The following is a 24,681-nucleotide window of genomic DNA, read 5'->3' as shown; positions in this document are numbered from 1 at the left end:
CGATGGGCACAACTTTAACTCCAGCTTCAGCATTAGTTTGACAAATATTTTACCCTCTTGGTTTTGGCTGGAAAAAACAAGCAGACTGTTACACCACATACTTCAGGAACAGCTCGTGCATACAAATTCAGTTATTCTTATCTATTCTTGGAAGAGAAGGAAACCCACAGAAGTCATTAGATTATTACAGATAAGCTGGTAGCTTCCACACTGCACTTTGTGTGTCTCCTGGCAATCTTGAACCCACAGCTGAACAGTATTGGGACATCACTGGAGGATCTTGGGACAGCAAAGCTTCGTGTAAGAGGAAGAACCAACAGACAAACTCAAGCTCCAGGTACAGTAAGAAACCATACAACTCTCCACACTATCAAAAGACACTAAGAAACACAGGGAAATATCAACTCCATTTGCACTGAGATGTGGAAATCTGTTATTCTTTCATGCTCCAGTTCTTTACTGGTTGCTTTTTTTCTTTTTATAACTTGGTGATCTCAGAGGAACCATGCAATAACATTATTTTCTTCATCAATGAAGTAGCTGACACCTGAGACGTATGCACACAAAGTGATTTCAAGAAAATGCACTTTTGTTCCATGGATTTGAAATGGAGTACCTTGGGATGTCAGGGGAAGGAAGAAACACAAAAGCAATTTATTGACACGAGCATTTTTTTGCTTCCAAAAGATCTATTTCAAGGTGATGACATATAATTTAACCTCACTTCCTACTAGAGTCTCAAGTGCTCATCATCATGATTCCTAAGAGACTGAGTAGCTAGGTTTCTTGCTTCAGGCAAAACTTCGGAAGAGGAAAATACTGCAACAAAGAACAGAGGAAAAAAACCCCAAACCCAGTGCAGTGAGAATACACAGAGGAAGAAGTCCTCTTGTATGACCTCCTTTGGATGACGCAGAAATGAAATGCAAGTTGAAGAATTCCTGGTCATACTTTCTGCTTCTACATAATGGCAACACTTAATGCCTCCCTGTATGAAAAAGGAGCTGGCAACATTGTTTTTCACAGTGCAGTTTCTCAACATCCCTTTTTCAGTTGATTCTTCTGGATTAGTCACTGATCTTCATATATTGTAGGGCGATATGATATGAAGTGTAAATAATGCTGTGAGTATGATTTTTTTGACATATAATTCATACAACGGACAAACATCAAAAACCCACTTCATTGGTGCTTACGTTAGATGAATTCCAGACATTAGTTCAAATACTGAAGGATTAAACACATCTTCAAAGGAACTCAAATAATAATACTGTTGGGAACTTGTTGATAGTCATCATTAACAAGAGATTTAATTTAAAAATTGCAGAATGCTCACAGTATCAAACAACAAGCTATTATTTGTACAAATAAGAATTCAGCAGCTGGTTAAGTACTGACAGAAAAATATATACTCTTCATACATCTATAGCATATTTAGCAGCATTAAATACCCAATGCCTGTGAACAAAGAAACATCAATGATATAACAGCTACAATTACTAGTCTATAACCATTTAAATGCCTACAGATGCTGTTTCATAATGACACTGGAAGTCCCATGAGCTACACACAATGCAGAGAGCTCAGCCTGTGCAACTGCTCCTGCTGCACTCTTGGCTTTGCAGCGCATGCACAGAGCAGCTGGATAAGACTGACCCCCGGTTCAGAGACAAGCAGGCAGACCCAGGGCTCTCCGCAATAACCTCACAGATATTACTCGTCTGAAATTCACTCATGAAATGGACCCTACTATACACACAGGAGGTGTAAAATCTGAAGGCTTCTTCAAATAAGCTCTTTATTTGAATGTAGCTGAATACTAGAGCTTGAGAAAAACTAACAAAATGCTGGAGTAAATATTGCAATTCAAACATGAGGGCTATGACGATCAGGCCTCTTTACAATATAATACATGTATTGTCTTTTTACAAAGAAATACAAAATAAAACTATGCAGTTATAGTCATCTATTCAGCCCACTCCAAATCAGAAGATCTTATTACAGACAAAAGTCTTTATCTGAAAACCATCAAACCACCACCCATGGATTTTCTTAGGGAAAGCAAATGAACTTTCAGATTTCCACTGCTAATCAAACAAGAACATCTTTCTGGGCTAGGACAAAATTCCAGCCTAAACTTCGTCAGAGTAGCGACACAGCCTCAGGAAACAAAGAGCAAACCCCTCTCTGATGCAGGTGCAAGCCATTTGTGCCACTTTTATAACGATTAAGTAAACCTCTCCTTAATCTCCTCTATAATCTCCAGTATCAAAGTAGCTCTACAGCCTCCTGTGGCTCTAATAAAGAGCGACAGCTCATATTGCAAGACAAATGTGGAAATCAGACTGATTGTTCTGTAGTAACAACAGACAGGAATGCCTTTTATAACGAAAAAGTTTCTTAAACTGGCACACAACCGGACACGCTGTCAGACATTTGCAATAATAGATATACAGAGATCAACAGAGATATAGCTGTACTCTCATTGGCACTAGTAACCCACTGAAATCATTAGAAAGCAGATACAGTCAGCTTTACCTATGCCTACACGGCTAACGCTCTTTAATCAAACTTAGGGCATCGGGCTTTCACAACGCCTTACAATGCAGTCCTGTACTGGTCTTCACAAATTAGTATTAAAGTTAAAACCAAAAAGAGCACAGTGCAGCAGAAATTCCTACCAAGACTTTGTTATTCCAATACCACTGGTAACAATACTCCATAATAAGGAACATCATAATAATTCATAACACACTGATTAATGAAAGATTTAATATTACATGCTTTTAATGATGCTCATCTTTCTATATCCTATCTGCATCTTAGAATTGGCTAGTCCAGGTCTGAAAGCAGGCTAAACCTTAGAGGTAATGGGGAGTAAGCTCAGGATCATAGGAGCTGTGGGGGTCTCATATTAGGAAACCTGTACAAGCCCCATTCCAGAACAGCTGATGGAAAACCTTGATGCAATGAGTTTTTTGAAGCTACACCTGCCTTGATGCAATGAGTTTTTGAAGCTGTATCTGCCTTGATGCAATGAGTTTTTTGAAGCTATATCCACTTTCATTTGTCAGACCATGCTTTATTCTCAGTCACTGAGACAACCCACTGTAATACTTTCTGATCTCAGGCGTGAATGTGTGTCCAAGAGGATAGACTTTAGATTAGAAAATTGACCTCATTTTCTTATCTTAGATATATTCTGTGCATTCAGCATTTCTAATAAAACATCTGTAGTAGGTGCCATTTATACTTCAATGTTGAAATACTAGTCACAAAAAATTGACACCATGCTAGCTGACACCGTATTGTAAATCATAGACACTAAACAGTTCTAACTTGCAAACTTGCAAATGAAGTAGCAATAATTGCCAGTGAAGTCAGTGATCAAGAAAAGGTAAAGAAGAAGCACTTTTTAAATACCAGAAGGCCTAAACTGGAGCCATCTTTATACTTGGGCACTTGGGTAAAAATGCAGCTTGCAAATAGAGGAATATGCATGTAAATAGCAAGGAGACATTCATTGAACCACGGGGGCTTTATTGGCGAATCATCTTGGCAATCTAGAAATATAAGCAATGCAAAGAAATATATTTCAGAAAGGTAATAGAGTTTAGAAATCCATGAAACTGGTTTATCTTAAGAATAAACTCTTCAAGGCTGGTTATATGTTGGTTGAATCAACCATTGCAGGGTTCTTTTAGGAATTTCAGGTATATATTTTTGAAGCACTGAAACGCTAAATGAGATTAACTTTCTGAAATGAACGTATACATATCATTAAGCTACAGGGCAGATTTGGACAATTTGATACTATACGGAAAATATTTTGTTTAGAAAGAGTTGCACATAGCCAGTCACCTTGCAAACTAGCACATAACATCATTCATTTGTTCCTGAATTTGTCCACATCACATTTTTCTTAAAAAAAAAAAAAAAAAAGTTGACTTTTCTTTCTCATGGGTGTTAGCGTTGGTATATTTAGGCAGACTAAAGATTGCTGAAGTATTTACAAAATAAGACATAATGAAATCTAATAAGAAAACGAAGAACTTGAAACCCTGGGTTTCGATTTCAACTCAAACACTGGCAAACCATGCATCCTTATATAAGTCTTAGTATAAGTGAGGTGCAACTATGTCTGTATTTGCCCAGAGCAGTTAAAGGAGCTGCCCAAAGATGAACTGAACTTGGTAAGAAGCAGTTTACTGGAGAGTATATTGTTTCATTCATGAGATGCATGTTGTTTTTTTTCCCCTTAAACATCACATTTTGTGAGGGAGCCTGTAATAAAGATCATATATAACATGAAAGAAAATCATCATTTGAAAGAAAAAAAAAGCAAAAGCTATCAATGGAATCAAATTACAAAAATATAGATCAGCCACTCACTGCCAAGAAAGTATTATGTAGCAGTGCTGAGAATGGAGCAAAAGGAAGATGAGACAGAGAGAGAGAAACGGAAGGGGCAGGCTACACTAGGAAAACAGAAAAACAACTACCTAGAGCACTTATTTACCTGTATCAGAGCATAGGATGTAACTGAGAAGACACATTTCCCAACCTGGGCTGTCCTTTAACCTTATCTGTAGCTTGCAGGGCAAGCAACAGAAGATTAATGTTACTTCTTACACTCTATGCACTGAAATATTATACACCTTGCACACACATGCATAAACACACAGAGTCTCAGTTCACACCTCAGACCTGCAAGGAGAAAATGCACAGAGCAATCTTTACAAAAATTCCTAGCCAAGAGCTTTCTTGCTGCCTCTCAAAGCATCAATCATGTAACACTCTGGGCCAAAATGCACTCTGCGAAATGGGCACGTAACTGCTGCTGTGTTCAGTGGCAGCTGGGAAAGGGTATCCAAGCAGAGAATTTGATCCACTGTGAATTACTTTACAGTTTGTAAATAGGACCCAAATCCACCAGCTTTACTGTAAGTATTTCTGTATGTCAGCACCTTGACTAACTACTGTTTAGGACTAGGTCACAGTTTAGGACTAGTGTGTAAACAGGATTTATTATAGAAGATGATGACAGTGGGCACTAAAAGGACTTGGACAGATAGAAAGATCTAACACCATTGGTCAAGATTTGGAAAAAAATGCTGCTGACTACTGTATTATTTTAAACATATTTTGTAGAAGAAAAAAGTAGTAAAAAAGATGGCAAGAGAACCTGCACCTCTGAAGTCTTAGCCACTCAATCACAGCACTTATAAGTCAATCAGCTCATCCCTTCTGTTACACACAGAGATAATAAGGCTCATCCCACCTTTATGAAGCATAGCAACAGAAAAAATCATCTTGATATGCAGAAAATTGACTGATAATTAAGCAGAGCTGACTGAACTGCTCAACCTCTGTGTGATCTTGGAATGTATTTTTCATCTAAGGCCTCTTTAATCCAGTTAAAGCTGTAAAATATTACTTTATTTGATTGTTTTGGAGACTTCACAGTCAAGGCAGCCTTTACCATATCATAAAACAGCTCTGACAATCAACGTGACATGACCCTGATCGTTGCCCTGCTTACACCAGTAACCTTTTGCAGTTAGCATATTTTCTATTTATATTTTGCTGTGTATTAGCAATGGGGACTTCTCTTACTGTTCTGCATTTGTGTTTGGTGCAATTCTATTGTGTTACTATCAGTAGATAAGGACCAGTGAACATTCAAGAGATGGCTGAACTGAGGCTTACATTCCCTTTCAAAATTTCAAGAATAGCCATTTGATTGAACTTATTGCAAACTTTTCTCTCATTTTAAACAAACATTAAAGCATACCCTCCCTCAACAAGGGACACAGTTTTTCAAACTGCAGAAGAATATATCATGGTTGGTTTGGACCCTCCCTAACCTGTTTTTTTCCGCACAGTTCTTGATATTTGCCATAGGGCCTGGACACAGCAATATCCATTTATCACCACAAACATCATCACTAAAGGCAGGATGGTGCTGGGGAGAACCCAGAACACATCCACGCGTTCCCTTCATTGCCGTCCATCGACAGGAGGCAGCTTTGCAATGGAGGTCAGATTTTGCCCTTGTATCCCAGAGACAGGACGTCAGCCTGAACCTTGAGCGGCTCTGGAAGGGGACACTCTGCACTCACAGCCCTCATATACTGTCAGTAGGAATCAGTCTAAATTTAGCCCCTCTTCCTGACATGATTTATAGGGCAACGTTAACAGTTCAGGTCTTCAGACACCCTGAAGTCCAATAGATTTTCATTCTAATGAATATCATAAAGCTGTTCTCATAAAAAGTGAATCATGCACACCATGGCTCCTGGCAATTGTTTAAAAAAAATGTTTTAAATATTGGCCATATGTCATTAAGTTGCTTGGAACATCTCAGACAATTTACTTTTTTCCTGAGATGGCAAACTTTGATAGCATTTTGAAAACTATTTTTCTTTCTATAGTAAATTGCACTTTGCTAATCCGTTAATGCACTAGGTTCACTTGTTGTAGTCAAATTATAAATAACATTCTGATATCCTCAGGCTCCATTATTTGTTACCTCTTTTGTTTCTCATTATTTTTCTTTCCCTAACATATGGCTTCATAGTACAAGCCATCTTGACTGCTAGAGAAGAAGGAAGTGATATTGCTATTAGCTTTCTTATCCTTAAAAAACACAACTGATATAACTTCAAACCAAGCCACAGATAATTAAATGGTTTTCCAAATCATCTGGGTTTTCTTCCTCCACCCCTCCATTTCTATGGTCATGATCCACTGTGCAGTGTCACATTTAGGGTGATTTGCCAAAACTTGGCTATCTAGACTTGGACTTCTAGCATTTTTGATACATAATGTATTTCTCATGAGGATTTGGGTCAGAAGTTCAAAACCATCATTTATTTTGAGAAAATCCAGACCAAGTGTAGCCCTGAGCACTATGTATTGCATCTTTCTTTTCAAAGGATAAATCCCCTCTCATACAAAACCAGTCACAGGAAATTCTGACAGATGCATGACACACGGTGCACGACTTCACTGTCAAATATAAATATGTAGGACAACTACTGCTTTGTTACTTTTTTAGATGGAAATCTGACCTTTTCTTCCCTCCTTAAACAACAGTTCTATCTGAAGTGCCCTGGGATACAAGGCAGGACACTCACCAGTCTTGTAGTAAGTCTGGGACACACTTCAGAACACTAGTCGTGCTCTCCACGACTTCAGAAGCAAGCGTGTGTGTGTGTGTGTGTGTGTGTGTAAAAAATCACTTTGAAAAAAACATTACTCTGTAAGTCAGAAGTGCTCACCTAATTGCTGGTGCCTGATGGTTCTATATCTGATTTAAACCAAGCATTAGACACCTTAGGTAGCCAAAGGAGAATGAGATAGGTGCCTCTTTTAAGGTAATTTGGACCACTATGTTAGGATCTAAAGTTAAGTGAGATAAACTCAGGTCTCAGAATGGCTCTTCTTGACGCTCCTTACACTTGAAAATTAATTCAGGTTCTCTGAGCTTTGCCCAGTAAAATCCTGCTGGCAAAGTCAGTCACCTCACAGTGTCCCTATACCTTACTCCATCTTTTTCTTTTATTTTTCCTATATGAACACAGCCCTGCTGTGGCCTCTGAGATAAAGGCCCTAACTCAGAGATCCCACAGCATAGTCTAATTTGGAAGTTCACCTCCCAATTTGCGCAGCACATGAATTTGATTAAACAAAGCTGTAAGAAACACTTATCAATGCAGTACGCACGCGCAAACCAAATACACAGGAGTCCTCAGTCTATTCCTGTCTACGCTCCTCAAAAGCCAATAAACTAAGCAGGAAAGTAAATCTGGGTCTTTGTGACTTTTTTTCTACTCCAATTTAAATTCTAAGCACAACACTCACTCTTTTGCAAACCCTTTTGCTAAATTTCTGTCGCTTCAGCTTGTAAGGAGCTTTCTCCCAACATTTTCTTTAGAGCGACTCATGGCTTGAGCCATCATCTTCAGACTGATTGCATTGGCAGATAATTAGAAAAGCTCTAAGTAATCTACATTCTGATAGATGACATCCAAGGTGACATCACGCTTCTATCACTTCATTAAGTCTCCTCATGTGTAAAGCCATTTGAATTAAAAACTATGTTTAATAAGTGAAAACAGTCAAGTGTTGCAATTTCCTTTTCAGTCAGTATCGCACGCAAAGGAGGCAGTCCCTAAAAATGCAGTCTTTCTCTGTAGAGCGGATACCTCCGTGCATTCGAATACTTGCGTTTCTCTTTTGGGAACACCTCTTTACGCCACCCATGAGCACAGGTGCTTCTGATGTAGAAGGAAATATTTATATTCACACATGAAGACACTGCTATTATAACTTCCACTGGTGCTAAATACCATACAAATGACTGTGTTTTACAAATTTAGAGCTGAAGAATATTCTGAAATCTTCATTTAATAATTAACCATTTCCATGAACATTCTCAGTAATAAACTACGGCATATTTACAGAAAGCAAATAAAAAGCCCATCACCAGTATCCAGAGTTAAGTGTGGAAGCTAGTTGCTTCTTTATATATATTTCTTAATTGCTATATGTTTTTATTTCCTGCTGAATTCAGGACAGACCAAAATGCAGCTGAAGCTATCCAATCTGTTGTCATTCATAATTCAGTCACTGAATTTGGCCAATGTGGGTATTTGGGGCTTCAGTTCTAAATTAGCAGACAGCATGAATGACCAGGCAGCGAACCCTCACAGCTAGCACCCCCGAGGCCCACACACCAATGCTGGTCAGCAGCAAAGCAACCTGCAGGCACAGTAGAGCTGTCTGCACGGAGACGTTTGGATGCAATGGACTGTTACCTATGCTGCAGTGCATATTTGATTTCAATAATCACTTTGAAAATTATGGTCAACCCAGTTCACGACATATCTACACGAAAAAACCTGTTTTATCATCTGCTAATTCTAACTCCATCGATAAATCTCAGAGCACTGAGAATATCAGTAGCATGTGTATTAGTTTAATGAAAAAGCTTCAATCGAGCTCGTAATCAAAACACAGGCCCATTTCTGTGAGGAATACTGTGCAAGTGGAGAATTCAGCTAGCATGGTTCTCTGCAGAATCATAGCTATTAACTGCAGTATTCTTCTTCTATACAAAGATAATTACTTTCTTATGCTAATTTTTTTCTACAAAAACATTTTTAGTAGAACACACAGTACTTCAAACTGCTTTTTTCAAAATCTGTGCTAACCTGACATAACCTGTTACAAGTGAGTACGTCTAATATTCATAAACATAAACACCGAGAAGTAATGCAGCAATTAACTCTCTAAAAACAGTGTTTTTTAATACTGTGCTGTTTCAGTGATTACATTAGATTCCCCACAGAGTTTGCTGAAGTATCCTTGAAAGCAAATGGCAGTGCACCTCATGGGTGGAGGCAGCAGCTCCAGGCTCTGGGCAAGCACAGAAGGCAGCATTTGCCTGAAGAGTTACCATTTATTGTATAAAGAACCAATCCCTCTCTTCGGGGACCAGCAACGGACTTGGCTGTTCCTGTTAGGTGTGTGCATAGTTTGCAATGGCTTGTATCCCAGGAGAAATTATCTGCACATCAATATAGGTGTCCTTGGCAGGAGTACAGTTTAGCAGCATTGAATCATGCCCTGAACCATGATAAAGTCAATCACTAGTAACAGAATTATTAATTACAGTGATAAGTTATATTAAATTTTATCTAGAAATAAGGCAGGGTAGGGTAAATGTATTTTTGTTTTCTCATGCTACATTTAATCCATCATGATCAGGACAAATTTTTCAAGCTTAAATAAGTACAAATGGCATTAATTTAAAAACTCTGCCTGGACAACTATTTTAAAAAGTTGTGATATTAAAAGTTAAGTTGTCCACAAGAGTGTTCTTGGAGACGCTTCCCTTCTTGATCAAAATTTTCAAGAAACCTAAAAGAAGGAGTAAAGCTTAAAGCTCTTTTTCAGAAATGAAATTAATACCAAATATATAGCTGACAGCTGGCCAGATGAGTAATAGGCAAATAATATCTTCTATTCTTTAAATAAAACATACAACTGAGATTTTATGATGGCAAAGCCTCAGAAGGAGGAGGAGGAGAATAATATGGTGTATTCTGGATAACTGCTACAAAGATTTTTGGATGCATCATTCTTGTTTTGTGTCCAAGTGAAATTTGCTTCCTTTTGCACTCAGGGTAAGTGGCTTTTCTGCAGGCTGAACTGCCAAGTGCTCGGGCAGGGAGCTCCCGTACGCCTGTCAAAGTGATGCTCCCCCAGTGCTGAAGGCGGGGGGACGGGCTAGCGTCCTTCAAGGTTCAGACCCGACACTCTTCCTGGCCTCCAGGTGACTAGAAATTGCTGACAATTGTCCATGGACCTCTTAAAACCTTCAGAGGAACCCTACTGTGACGGGCAGCTACCCAACGGCCGTTGGGTGGCAATCAAATGGGCAGTGCTACCAGCTTAGTGCCAACGCAGGAGGTAGGCTGGGAAGCCTGCCGAGGACCGCCACGACTTCCTACAGCAGGAATGCCCCCGCAAAGAGGCCGGGGAGCTCGACAGGTTGGCATCAGCAGCAAGAACATCCTCCCGCACACCAAAACAAGCTTGAATCCACTTCACATTTTTTACATGAATAACACCATCAATGTCAGTGTTTACCTCCCTCCCACCAGCTTAGAGAATTTAATAGAAAAATGGTATATTTTCAATTTTATTTTAAGCTTCAGGAAAAAGAAATGTAAAAAACAATATTCTGGCTACAGACCTCTGTAGGATTGAAACCCCACTCTCCCTCTTTGCAGGTGGGCAACCCTGATGATTAAGCCGGGGAATTACCAGGCTTCCAGCCTCCCTCCATCCTCCAACTGTCCCAATGGACAGGGAATCATTAAATGCAACAGCTTCAACAGAGGAGAATGAGCTTCCCACGTCTCACACTGGCACTCTGCAACTTCATTCCTGTCAAACTGATGGCCTATAGCCCAGTACCTGACTGCGTTACAAATTATCAATCAAATTTTAAAAGAATGATGATGATCATTCAAAATATTATTATATCAGTGGGACATTAAAGCTCTCATACTGGCAATATAATTCAACGTTAATGCTTTTTCTGATGCACAATTTACTTCAGTTTGTACAAGAGGAAAGGAAGATGTCTGAGGTCAGCGCATGTCACTTGCTGCAATATCTAACTATAATGCGATACTTCAGTTCAACAGTTAGCCATCAAAAAATAAATACTTCTGCTGAACCTATGCTGAGGGAAGGCAGAATGCCATGTCTGTGTTCACACGAGAAAGTACAGATTGCAAGCAATTCACCCTCTTTCGTAATAAGATAAAGGCATAAACAATAAGGGCAATAGACTTTTTTTGAAATTATCTTAAAGATATTTTAATGACTGCTCGTCAAATGCCAAATTTACTGGCAACATATTCCCACCTGTAACTGCACTGTTCCTATGCACAAGACTCCCACTGCCCTCCATAAAATGAAACCAAAAGCAGACAATGTAAAAAATGAAGGTTTTGATCAAGTTTCAACCAAAGTGAAATATATTGTGCTATGAACTCATTTCCTTTGATCAAAATTCAACACAATTATTCAACACAACACTTTAAACTACTGCTATGAAAAGGGGAGGGGTGGGGCAAAGATATCTTATGGCTTTACTACGTTAATAATCAAATGGCTTTACTTATCTTATACAGGAGATAAGTAATACAATTGGTAAGTCCATGCAAACCCTAAAGAAAACTTCCTGTGAAAAGTTTGTAATACAGTTGGCTATTTTTAATGTCAAGGCTGGCTCTACTCAAATCATGGAGACAGGAAACTGCTTGCCCATTTCTAAGGAATGCAATTATTAAGCTTGGGGGAGCCCTTTGGGAAATGTAGGAGTGTAGCATTTGCAGATGGACCATGCAATAGTTCCTAGTCTGCTCCGAGAATACAATTGAAAACTATTATCCAGACTCAGTTCAGCAGAAGAGTAATACTTATAAATGGCTTACCAACCTCTAAACATCCCCAGTTAGTTTAATAAATGTGCTATCCTGAGGAAGAAGAGAAGCCACAAATCATTATGAAATCACTCCCACTGTCATTTTGGCAGTGTTCTAACTAAAACAAATTCCTTGAATCTGCATGTGATCAGAAACAGAACTGCCTGGAAAATATTATACTTTGAATATATTTTAGAATGGTAAGAGGTAGCTCATAAGAGGAAAAGAGGAGCGAATCTGGTAGTCACCAGAAAATAATGGAGCTTGAACAAGACAAAAGGTCACAGTTACAAATGCAGACACTGGGTTTTCTGTATTACTGTGTAGAGGCTGCAAGAACGTATTTAACTCCCAGTGTTTAAATAACATTAGTGAGAACAAAAATCTGATCAACAATTTTATGCCATCTAAAATCAAAACATTTAATTCTGTGCTGATATGTTCCTATAGGAGCATTTCCCCCAAAATTAAATTCAAAAGCACATACTTAGTATACAATCATTCCTCTGAATCATAAGCAGATAGTGCTTTAATACAGTAGGTGGCCACTTCATGATTTGTGCACAGACAACAAGATAGAAGTTGTGAAGATATAATCTATTTAAAATAAACAAACAAAGACCCCCCAAGTCACCCTATACTCAAATAAAAGTACTTCTGGGCCCCACGAAAAATATTGATTTTCCTGCTGGATGGACAGGCAGAAAGAGAAGAAATACAAGAATGTATTTTTGTCTCTCCATCTACTGCTCTTGTCCTGCAAGGCTTATGCTGCTGTTCCATTTTCTCTACAACCTACCAAAATTCAATTTATTTTTTCAATCTGTCTCCAACCAAGCTTCCTTGCATCAGCTATGCAGTCCACGTAGAGTAGCAAGAGAAGGGTGAAGTGAAAGAAATTACCTGTGCATTTACGATCTGTGTCTTCCTTTTTTGATCCGCTGATCGTTAGCTTGCAGTTGAAGTTCTCCTCCCAGTATTCTGCAAACCACACGTTCCTTCTGTTGTTCTCCAGGGTACGCGAGGTAAAATAGGCATCAAACCCTAGAAAAGGAGACAAGCAAAAAGCTGAAGCCTAGCTCATACTTTACAGGAACTCCCACAATGTGAAAAACAAATAGGCTGGTTGCATCCTCTTCAATACCCTGCACACGATTATGCATCTATCCACAAGGGATGACTACAGAAAAGAAGGAAATCAGCTGTATGTCTTATCTTATCAACTGCACCTTACAAGTAAATTACTCTGCTACTAACTGTGAGCTATAAAACTAAGTAAACTATCTGTAAAACAGAGATAAATATTAAAAAGAAAGTATTATAAGCAGTAAGTGTGGATTAGATATATACTGATAAAGAATGCAGATAAATGGTATTGTGCAGCTGGTATTAGACTGAGCTCAGTACAATGGTAATTTTATAATTAACATCTCCAGTCCCCCGCCAAGGGTGCAGTTTCATCTCACTGTGTTGGCCACACAGTACAACTCCTTATTCCTGTATTGTATGTTTTCCTCTTCATTTGCGTTCACACAGGTGTAGATATATTCAGAAAGCAAAACTTCTAAGAGACAACTGTAAATCACTGCTATTCACCGGATTCTTGGATTAGACATTCTAAAGGGGGAAAAAAATTAAAAGTTTCCCAGCTTAGATTTGTGAGATTCAGTTTGTTATGGAACCAGTGAAGCCACGAAGAGCTTTCAGCACTGTAAGAGTAAAGCAACATACAACACAACTGCATTATAAAAAGCATGGGGAAAAAAAACTTAAAAGCCCAGTTAAAGTTTAATAAAGAAGTCTGAAGTTGCTGTCTGAGGCTTCTTTCGTTTCAAAAATACACGGACTTTTGTTCTCTGAAGGAAACTGCATGATACCTATCGAATAGCTGTATAGAGTCAACGAGTCTCAAAATTTTCACACGGATCTTACTCATATTCGATCTCTTTAGCACTTCACTAACTGGCCAGAAGCAGTTTCTTTTGCTTTGTGACTTTTTTTGCAGGAATATATATCTGTAGCTATATGTATATTGTTATTAAAGAAAGAAAAAGCATGGCCAAAGGCTCAATAATGGGGGTGGGTGAAAAGAATTCATACTGTACTATAAAATTATACAGTTCATTAACTTCTGAAAAGAAATCACACCTGCCATGGTGTAGGGATTTTCCCTATCAAGTTTTCAAATTCTATAGTTTTAAACAAGTCAAATAATCCCTTAACATTTGAGACAATACCCCTTCAAAGGTCATGGTTTATTTTAATGGATTTTTCTCACAACAGAGAGCTCTGAAACAAATGTTTACTTTCCCAATAAATAACATTAGGCTAAATTTTAGGCTAAAGGAACATCTCATTACTAATTACACTGGGAAATACTGCTTTGCCTTTGTTGTATTTAACTACTCTATCACATATCTTATTTCAGAGCTGAGATAACTCCTTTAGAGCCTGAAAAAACCTTTGCGAATGCGAATACTTGCAAATCAATAGATACATAACCCATGTACCAGCATGATGTCAGAAATTTGACCTTTATTCATGTAATGGAGAAAACTCACGTGAGAGTGCGACATGAAAAGAGACACAAGTGAATGCCAGGGAGGGTCAGAGGCTCGGACACCGCCAGCTGGGTGTCGCTGCTCCTGGCACACGCAGGGGTCCTCACGCAGCTTGAGAGGGCAACAACTAGCAGAGATCACTGTGCTCTCCAAACAAGTCATGCATTGCAGGATCAGAAATCTCTTGCCAAGCTAAATGGTGTAGCGTGCCTCAGGCTTAGCTGCCTGGCCAACAAATGAAACCTTGCTTCAATCCATATTTTTATTTTATCACTATCCCAGTATATTTTTTGGTTTTGCTGGACTGTTTGGCAAAAAAATGATTTGCATGGGAATAAATATATTAGTGCATGTGCACACAGTCATCCACACAGTCTTTTTTTTCCCCTTTATATAGCCAATAGAAGATATATTCTGTAATCTATTCAGAAAGAGAGTAAACAAAATGAGAATAAAAGAATTCAACAGATCAATACACTGCAACCTAACTTCAAATTTGAGCTGAAAGGTGAATGTAATTAAAACCTACTTGAGTCCATGGTACTTCCTTTCTCAACCCCGTGCCAGTGACAGGGGCTTCCGAGCAGGAGGGGAACGCGCAGCGATGTCACAGCACGGCTCCGGCCTGGGAACCTGCAGCACCCACAGCCCCTTCACCCCACGTGCCCCATTCCACCCTCAGAAAACAAGCTCTTGCATGTGCTAAGAAAAGGAGTGGGAGAAGATAAGAGAAAGGAGAACTTTTACTTGTTGAAATTTTTCGTCAAGCACCTGACATGGGGAATGTTTTCAGTCTGTGATGTGACACAGGCAAGTTCTTCTGGCACATAATATGGAAAAGGTTTGTCACCTTTGCATCAAAGGTACCAGAGAAATGGACAGTCGCTGTTTCAGTTCCATAGCGCTGCTCCTTTAGCCAGGTTATAGACTCCTGTGTCTGAAACACCTGTTTAATTTTACAGGCTAAGCAAGATAACACTGCCTCAACATTTACATGAGAGAAGCCCAAAGCCATGAAGTAGGAAATGATGAAGAATATGGAGATGGTGTTCACAGAAGGCCATTCTTCATCTTTAATAAACATTAAAACATCAGTATCACAGCATTTTGCAAGGGGGAACACTGAAGTGAAGACGATAGCTTTCAGATGCAGGTATAACCCATTATAGTCATTCTAGTCCCATGCTAGAGCAGGAATACTAACCTCAAAATGGACACACTCCTGTTCAAGCAATGCTGTCGTGCATCCTCCAGTTTTAAAATGATAATTTGTTTTCCTAAATGCTTTCACGGTATCTCTTTGTGCTACTGCAGAGCTTTTCCCCTTTTGCTTTTGCTTTTCAGTGCTATGTTACATACATACACACACATATATATATACACACACACACATGCATGTATGTACCATGTATACATGCAGTACATAGAGTACAAGCACTCTATATACACACACACAACATAAAAAATTTGCAGTAGTTATGGGTTTACTGTATAATTTTGTCCATTTTAAGGAAAAAACTTCTATTAGTTATTCCCAGTCAACAGTATTATTCTTGTTTTATTGACTCAGAAATCTAAGGAATGAACTAGACAAATTTCCTTCTTAAGTTTCATAAATCAGTGGAAAAGTCAGCACCACAATCTAGACCCTCCCAGCCAACTTAGTCCATTGCTCAGTGCATTAACCTGTAGGTACACCTTAATGCACTTCTGTGAGAAATGTGATATATTGGTACATCACTGTTAAAAGCCACTGTACTCACATCTGAGTCACTAAGCAGTAAGGTTGCTGTGCCCACTCTCTTCAGAAGAGCGATATTATAATAAGCATGCTTCAATAGCAGGGTATCCACCACTATTAACTGTAGTGGTCTGTAGTTTTCTCAAGTCCTTCCAGTCACCTGTCCTTAGCCTGCAATTAGTAATATCAGAGCTTTTGTTTATGAAATCAGTTTAGATTCAGTATTTTTAAAGTAACTTTCCAGAATTGCAGTCACTTTTCAAGATTCAGGTTACAGGAGACAGTTTTGCCTTTTATTAAGCAGGTTGTTCAAGTAGTCATACCATGCAAATCTGAAGCCTGTAAAAAGCAGATCACTAATAGAGGATTTCAAAAATGCTGGCTGCACACAGAGAGGCTCGGAGGTGAATTATATGGCATCCTAAAGGGTGAAACTCCACTGAGGATGCAAATCTCAGAATTTCTATTCTGTCCCTTTACTTGGGTTTACAACTTGCACTAGCATTGCAAAAGAGAGAGTCAACAGGAAAACAGTGAGCTAAACCTCTTCTGTATCCTGTATAAACACATGGTTTCTTGTGATTTTGCAGTTAGAAATTAGAGTAAATACATATTCCATTGAGGAAGAGATAAGGAGGTTCCTAGTACCATGGCCAACAATTTCTCTCAATAAAATAGGTGGGTAAATTGGCTCAATCTGGCACCCTGCACAATGAAATGGAGTCACAGGAAAAACATATGGCTTCATTAAACTAGTACAGCAATCCATCAAGTATGGGACAAAAACAGAAAGCATGCAAACAGATGTTTTCAAACAAGAAAGAAGATTAGGAGTGGGGTGGACCCTTCTCCCTGTATTAGCTTTGTGTATTACTGACCCAACTGCAATATATGCATTTCCTAACCCTGAACTCACTGCTTAATAACTCATATCCAAAGCCCACTGCTCATATGACATGATGTATATCAAACCCAAAAATCAAACTACAAAAAGAAATACTAGTGTTCTTCAGAAACAGCCTGAAAGCAAATTCAATTTTACCTTGCAACCACACTAGAAAACATGCATGGCTCTCTTCTGCAGCAAACATCAGGATGTTGCAGGATGCTTCAGGATGATTACAAAACACTAAACGAAATGCTATACCAACTGAATGTCTTGCTGTCTATTTGGTAGCCAGTACTTGAAGTAACTGCCTGCACCAAATCATGGAAACCTGCAAGCAAAACACCAAAACAGGACAAGAGGAAACCTCAGTTGTGTATTGAAGCACTATTTCTACCCTGGATATGCAAGTCAAATCCAGGTACTGACTATGGCTGTCCATCCTTTAATATTGGTGCACAGCTTTCTCCTGCATATTAAAGTTTCTGATTTGACTTGAAGTCTAAGGTGATATACTGTTTTTTTTCAAGACATAATAACTATATGTTTGTGGGATATTTATTATCTTAAACTCACTGGGTTGTCTTGGGAACAAAAGGCACTATTGAACCAAATCTCACTTCATTTGGTAGCCATACACTTAGCTGCTAAAAATAGAGTGAACAGTTACAGTTACTTTATTATCAATTCAGGGTGGCTGGAAAACATAGATTACATTTCCTGGAAAATGCTGGTGTTTCTAAGCATGCTTTTATTTCCCATCTGAAAGACAATAAAACCTTTCCAGAATAAAACCACAAGAACCTGCAGGAAAAGCACTTACTTGCAATGACAGAAACCCCAGATCACCCAGATCATTTTCCTGCTGAATTTAAGACAAGGCAGGTTCTTAACCCAGGCTTCTCACATTTTAGGAAATCATTTAGTAAGACGCTCCTGCACAGCTGTTCTAGTATAAACGCGTAACCGTGGAGGGAGAGGGATGCACATCCCCGCCACCTCTCAAAGGCGCCGGAGTGGTGCTCCCCGCTCCCCGCGTGTCCAGGGCTTACCACCTCTGCCTGGCTGCAGAGGATTTGGCTCACAGCCCGGACATGCTCCCTTGGATGTGAGAGGAGCTACGGCGCTGCCTGTGGTGCCTCGAGGTGGGGATGCGAAGCTCAGCAAGATTAGCTCTTCCCAGCCAGACTGCTGGAGCCTCGGGTCTTGCTAGACAGAAGTTCTGTCAAAAACTGTATGATGCTAAAAAGGACAACTTAGAAAATCCCAGATTGTGCTTATGATCAACAGGATGTTTTCTGGAGACAGAGGGAAATGGAGACTTTTATACTTCAAGAGAGTAGAAGTACAAATAACATTCACACCGGTAGATTGTATTTCCACTTAAACAGACACGTGACCCTTCTGTTCTCCCATTACTTCTTCACTATCTGTCAACTAATGACAAATTAGTGACTCTTATAAATGTTTCTTCCTGCTGTCTCTAAAAAGGACAAAACTACTGTGCTTAGTAAGCTTCAAATTGGTAGCAAAATATTCATATGGGTCAGAAGAAAATTTATAAAATATGCTTAGATTTTAGTTTAAAATGATTTCCTGTAAGCCTATTTGTATTAGTTTTACTCATAATTAAAAGAGCATTTCTAAGGATATATTCAGTCATAAGATCTGCAATATATGGCAGAAAGAGAAAAAAATATACTTTACTAATGTGCCAAACTAACTGACCTCTGGAAAAACAGTTATATAACTTAATAAGATAAAATCAATAAGTCTTGATAAAACTGTAATAGAATTCCATAAGAATTATGCTAAACCTTTACAGATTTAATAACAAAAAATAACATTTCTATTGATCTTGTTAATGATTCCTCAGCATTCTCAAGAGGGAGTATACAACTCTATTAGAGTTTACATTTTTTATCATTATTTTCTATTGATCAAGACAAGCAGGCAAACGACTGACTGACAGAGGGATGGAGTTAAGTAGCAGGCCAAATCTTTACTAATTTCCCCCTGGATAGAAGTACTGTGCACCTATCCTCCGGTTCTGACATAGCTGGAACAAAGCTGGCTGCACTGCAGATTATAGGACTACTGCCGTCACATGGCCAAAAACCTGGAGAAGGTCTCTAGAAGGCATCACCTTTGTGAATTGTCCTCCTTCCCTACATACCTGGGACCAAGGAAAGTCCCCCATAGTCACGACTAAGGGGAAGGAGTTCTGTGATTTGAGTCAACAGTTAATCACTACCATTGAATGTTTTTTGACAGTTATTTTTGGAGGGGTAATTGAGCTAGATGTACTTCAAAGCAACTTTAAAAAAATCAACAAACTAGAGGTGAGAGATATTATTCAATTAAGAAGAAATATGAACAATTTAAAAATCTTACTGTTTCTATACTTTACATTAGATGCACAGCTGATAAATAAAGCAAAACCCAAATACTCAGTCCATAGAAGCATTTGCTGACTATTTGTCAGTGTGGCAGTATTGCTGCCTTGCAACCAACTATGTCAGTGGACTATAACCAAACCCTGGGAATCACATGATGAGTTTCAGGGTTTAAATTCCTATTAAAGAACAGACTGTACAGTAATTACACACTTCAGTATTATTGTATTTTGAACACTAATCATAGGGTTAGGCTGGTACCGTGCAAAGATTTGTGCCACGTAATTGTTGTAAGATAACGTGCAAGGATTTATACCACACAAGCTTTAACAGCTATGGCTATAATACGTGTTCATCCTTGCCAATAATAACAATCAACAGCTTCTTCTTCAATTTAAACGTGATGAAAACTTTTCACATGAACACAAAGTATTAATTTTTTCTTCAGCTTGTTGGATATGAATGGTTTCAAATGTAATCAAGCAACTCTGATCCTTTGTCCTACTCAAAGATTATACTCCCATTGACAGGAGGGCTTTAAACTAGGAAAGATGGGGGAAGGGGAGAGTTATAGTGACAGGGTAGTTGGCAAAAGACTGCTCAAGTCAGGATGCCTCCAACAGGTGAATGCAGCCAGGGAAGTGCGCATGGGATGTGGCTATGGAGGACCCTCTTTTAGCCCTCCTGGGAAACCTGCATGCTCGATCACCTCCCTGAAATGCCTGTACACCAATGCACGCAGCTTGGGGAACAAACAGGAAGAACTAGAGATATCTGTGCGGTCGCAGGGCCATGATCTCATTGCCATTACAGAGACATGGTGGGATAGCTCACATGACTGCAGTGCTGTCATGGATGGCTACGTGCTTTTTAGGAAAGACAGGCCAGGAAAGCGAGGTGGTGGAGTTGCTCTTTATGTGAGAGAGCAACTGGAATGTATTGAGCTGTGCCTAGGGGTGGATGAAGAGCGAGTCGAGAGCTTATGGGTAAGGATCAAAGGGCAGGCTAATAGAGGTGACACTGTTGTGGGTGTTTACTACAGGCCACCTGATCAGGATGAGGAAGTTGATGAGGCCTTCTACAGACAGCTGGAAGTAGCCTCACGATCCCAGGCCCTGGTTCTCATGGGGGACTTCAACCACCCCGATATCTGCTGGAAAGACAACACAGCTAGGCACAAACAGTCCTGGAGGTTCCTGAAGAGCATTGGTGACAACTTCTTGACCCAGGTGGTGGAGGAGCCAACAAGGAGAGGTGTGCTGCTGGACCTCATACTAACAAACAAAGAAGGACTGGTGGAAGATGTGAAGGTTGGGGGCTGCCTTGGCTGCAGTGACCATGAGATGGTGGAGTTCAGGATCCTGCGAGAAGGAAGCAGGGCACTAAGTAGGATCGCAACCCTGGACTTCAGGAGAGCAAACTTTGTCCTCTTCAGGGACCTACTTGGAGGAATCCCATGGGTGAGGGCCCTGGAAGGAAGGAGTGTTCAAGAGAGTTGGTTAATATTCAAACATCACTTCCTCCAGGCTCAAGAGCGGTGCATCCCTATGAGTAGGAAGTCAAGCAAAGGAGGTAGGAGACCTGCATGGATGAGCAAGGAGCTCCTGGCAAAACTCAACCAGAAGAAGGAAGTCTACAGAAAGTGGAAAGGGGGACAGGCCACTTGGGATGAATATAGGAATGTTGTCAGAGTATGCAGGGATGCGACGAGGAAGGCTAAGGCCCGTTTGGAATTAAATCTGGCGAGAGATGTCAAGGACAACAAGAAGGGCTTCTTCAAATACATCAGCAGCAAGAGGAAGACTAGGGAAAATGTGGGCCCTTTGCTGAATGGGGTGGGTGCCCTGGTGACGAAGGATGCAGAGAAGGCAGAGTTACTGAATGCCTTCTTTGCTTCAGTCTTTACTGGTCAGGCCAGCCCTCAGGAACCCCAGACCCTGGAGGCAAGAGAGAAAGTCTGGAGAGAGGAAGACTTTCCCTTGGTGGAGGAGGATCGGGTTAGAGATCATTTAAGCAAACTTGACACCCACAAATCCATGGGCCCTGATGGGATGCACCCACGAGTGCTGAGGGAGCTGGCGGACATTATTGCTAAGCCACTCTCCATCATCTTTGAAAGGTCATGGAGAACAGGAGAGGTGCCCGAGGACTGGAAGAAAGCCAATGTCACCCCAGTCTTTAAAAAGGGCAAGGAGGACCCAGGGAACTACAGGCCAGTCAGCCTCACCTCCATCCCTGGAAAGGTGATGGAGCAGCTCATCCTGGAAGCCATCTCCACGCATGTGGAGGAAAAGAAGGTGATCAGGAGTAGTCAGCATGGCTTCACCAAGGGGAAATCATGCCTAACCAATCTGATAGCCTTCTATGATGGAATGACTGGCTGGGTAGATGAGGGGAGAGCAGTGGATGTTGTCTACCTAGACTTCAGCAAGGCTTTTGACACTGTCTCCCATAACATCCTCATAGACAAGCTCAGGAAGTGTGGGTTAGATGAGTGGACAGTGAGGTGGATTGAGAACTGGCTGAATGGCAGAGCTCAGAGGGTTGTGCTCGGTGGCACAGAGTCTAGTTGGAGGCCTGTGGCTAGCGGTGTCCCCCAGGGGTCAGTCCTGGGTCCAGTCTTGTTCAACTTCTTCATCAATGACCTGGATGAAGGCACAGAGTGCACCCTCAGCAAGTTTGCTGACGATACAAAACTGGGAGGAGTGGCCGATACGCCAGAGGGCTGTGCTGCCATTCAAAGAGACTTGGACAGGCTGGAGAGGTGGGCAGAGAGGAACCTCATGAAATTCAACAAAGGGAAGTGCAGGGTCCTGCACCTGGGGAGGAATAACCCCACGCACCAGTACAGGTTGGGGGTTGACCTGCTGGAAAGCAGCTCTGCTGAGAAGGACCTGGGAGTGCTGGTGGACACCAAGTTAAGTATGAGGCAGCAATGTGCCCTTGTGGCCAAGAAGGCCAATGGTATCCTGGGCTGCATCAGAGTGTTGCCAGCAGGTCGAGGGAGGTGATTCTCCCCCTCTACTCAGCCCTGCTGAGGCCCCATCTGGAGTACTGCGTCCAGTCCTGGGCTCCCCAGGACAAGAGGGATGTGGCACTACTGGAGCAAGTCCAGCGAAGGGCCACAAAGATGATTAGGGGACTGGAGCATCTCTCTTATGAGGAAAGGCTGAGAGAGCTGGGCCTGTTTAGCTTGGAGAAGAGAAGGCTGAGAGGAGATCTTATCAATGTGTACAAGTATCTGAAGGGAGGGTGTCGAGAGGATGGGGCCGGACTCTTTTCAGTGGTGCCGAGCGACAGGACGCGAGGCAATGGGCACAAACTGAAACACAGACACTTCCATCTTAACATGAGGAAAAACTTTTTCACTGTGAGGGTGACAGAGCACTGGAACAGGTTGCCCCGAGAGGTGGGGGAGTCTCCTTCTCTGGAGATATTCAAAATGCACCTGGATGCAATCCTGTGCAATGTGCTCTAGGTGACCCTGCTTGAGCAGGGGGGTTGGACTAGATGATCTCCAGAGGTCCCTTCCAACCTCAGTGATTCTGTGATTCTGTGATTCTGTGACAGTGGAAATTCTCCATTTTTGTAAGTTAGCCTCATACAGCCTTCACATCTCATAAGCTGATGAGCACAGGCTCACTTCTACCTCCGTTTTTGGTAGAAAGCCTTTTTGTACAGAACCGCACCAGGCAATCAGACTAGAGCTGCGCCGTCGCTCTCGCTCTCCCTGTGTCTGACGTCTCCCTCCTTTTTATCACTTCAGCATCTCACACGCTACGCTACCAGCACACTCGCTCTTGCTAACTAGATGAAAGGGACTGAGTTTCTTCATGTGGGAACTACCAGTGATACAGCTATCACAGGGAGCAGAGACGCTGTAATTACTGCTTCATAAACTCCGTATTTTGTTGCTAATTCCCTCTCTTCCTGCCCTTCTGCCCACAGTATTGCCTGGGGCCTTCCAAGAGCTCTTTTGGCTTGGTATTATTTATCGCAGCATTCAGGCCTGTGGTCAGGGGACCGATCCTTCCTAAGCATGTGAATTCACCCACTGCAGACATGACTTCATCTCAGCGGTGATGCTCGAAAGCATGCGCACCTTGCCAGGACCAGAGTGGTACAAAGCCTCCCAAAACACATCGTAAGACAAGAGTTTTCCAAGCCCCTAGGAAGTGGCTTGTGGTGGGGGGGGATTCATTTTCAGAACAGGCAAATGACAAAATATCTGCAAACAGGAGCTTCTCCATCATTTTTTCAGTTATGGATTACAGGTGACAAAAATATGTAGTTATATACTATAAAATACATACCTTATTTTTTCAGATTTCTGTAAGACTAAGGAAACTTCTCACATCTCTGAGGGATTAATGCTGAATCCAATATCAGGTAATTTTTCATCAGATTCCAACTAACCTGTAATTTGCTACCTCTTGGAAAAAGCCAATGTTTGTAATTGCCTCAAAAATATACAAAAGATGTTTCTGTTGTGGGGGGCAGAGAGTTTTCTGTCTTAAATTTCTATCAGTCAGCACCATTTCCACACTTCCTACGAACTGAAAAGCTGTCCTGCAAACACAAACAATTCTATCAAAATCAACAGTTTTGTATCAGAGGAACATCTTAATTACTCACCTAATTTTAGACAGGTTTTTTGAATTAAGGTGATTTAAAATCATATTAAAATTGAAATACAGGCAAATGCAGTCTCTGTAATAAGGACAGACTTAAGCCTGTGCTTAAGCTTAATCTTTTTGAACTGAAGCCAATGAGACAACTTACAGGCATAACATTAAACATAAGAGTAACAGTTTTGAGTTCAGGGACTCAGGGAATTAGACGACTCAAGTAAAGAAGCAGAATGCTTACATGTAAAAGTACGAATAATCACTTCTTACTCTTGTACATGGCCAAGCATTACACTTGTATAGCACATTTTAGTAATTTCTGAATGTTCCCCATATATCATATTTAAGAAAATTACTTTTTTCAGCAAATACCTCTAAGAGAGAGAGTTATTTTATGAGATTTTAATAACGAAAGTAAATCTGTTATTACTTTACATCTCTGTGATTTGATTAAATCATTA

At 40.5% G+C, this 24,681-nt stretch overlaps 1 protein-coding gene across 1 annotated transcript in view; it reads right to left on the bottom strand.

The window, feature by feature from the left end:
- Nucleotides 1-24,681, bottom strand: part of GRM7 (glutamate metabotropic receptor 7) — a 350,262-nt gene that overhangs the window by 122,982 nt on the left and 202,599 nt on the right. The window contains exon 5 of the mRNA XM_067303664.1: nt 12,912-13,052. Within this exon, the coding sequence (XP_067159765.1) occupies nt 12,912-13,052 (141 nt within the window). The remainder of the gene's footprint in view (nt 1-12,911; nt 13,053-24,681) is intronic.

Source organism: Apteryx mantelli, chromosome 12, assembly GCF_036417845.1.
Source record: "Apteryx mantelli isolate bAptMan1 chromosome 12, bAptMan1.hap1, whole genome shotgun sequence".
Classification (NCBI taxonomy): Eukaryota; Metazoa; Chordata; class Aves; order Apterygiformes; family Apterygidae; genus Apteryx; species Apteryx mantelli.
This window is presented reverse-complemented; position numbering and strand designations above follow the sequence as displayed.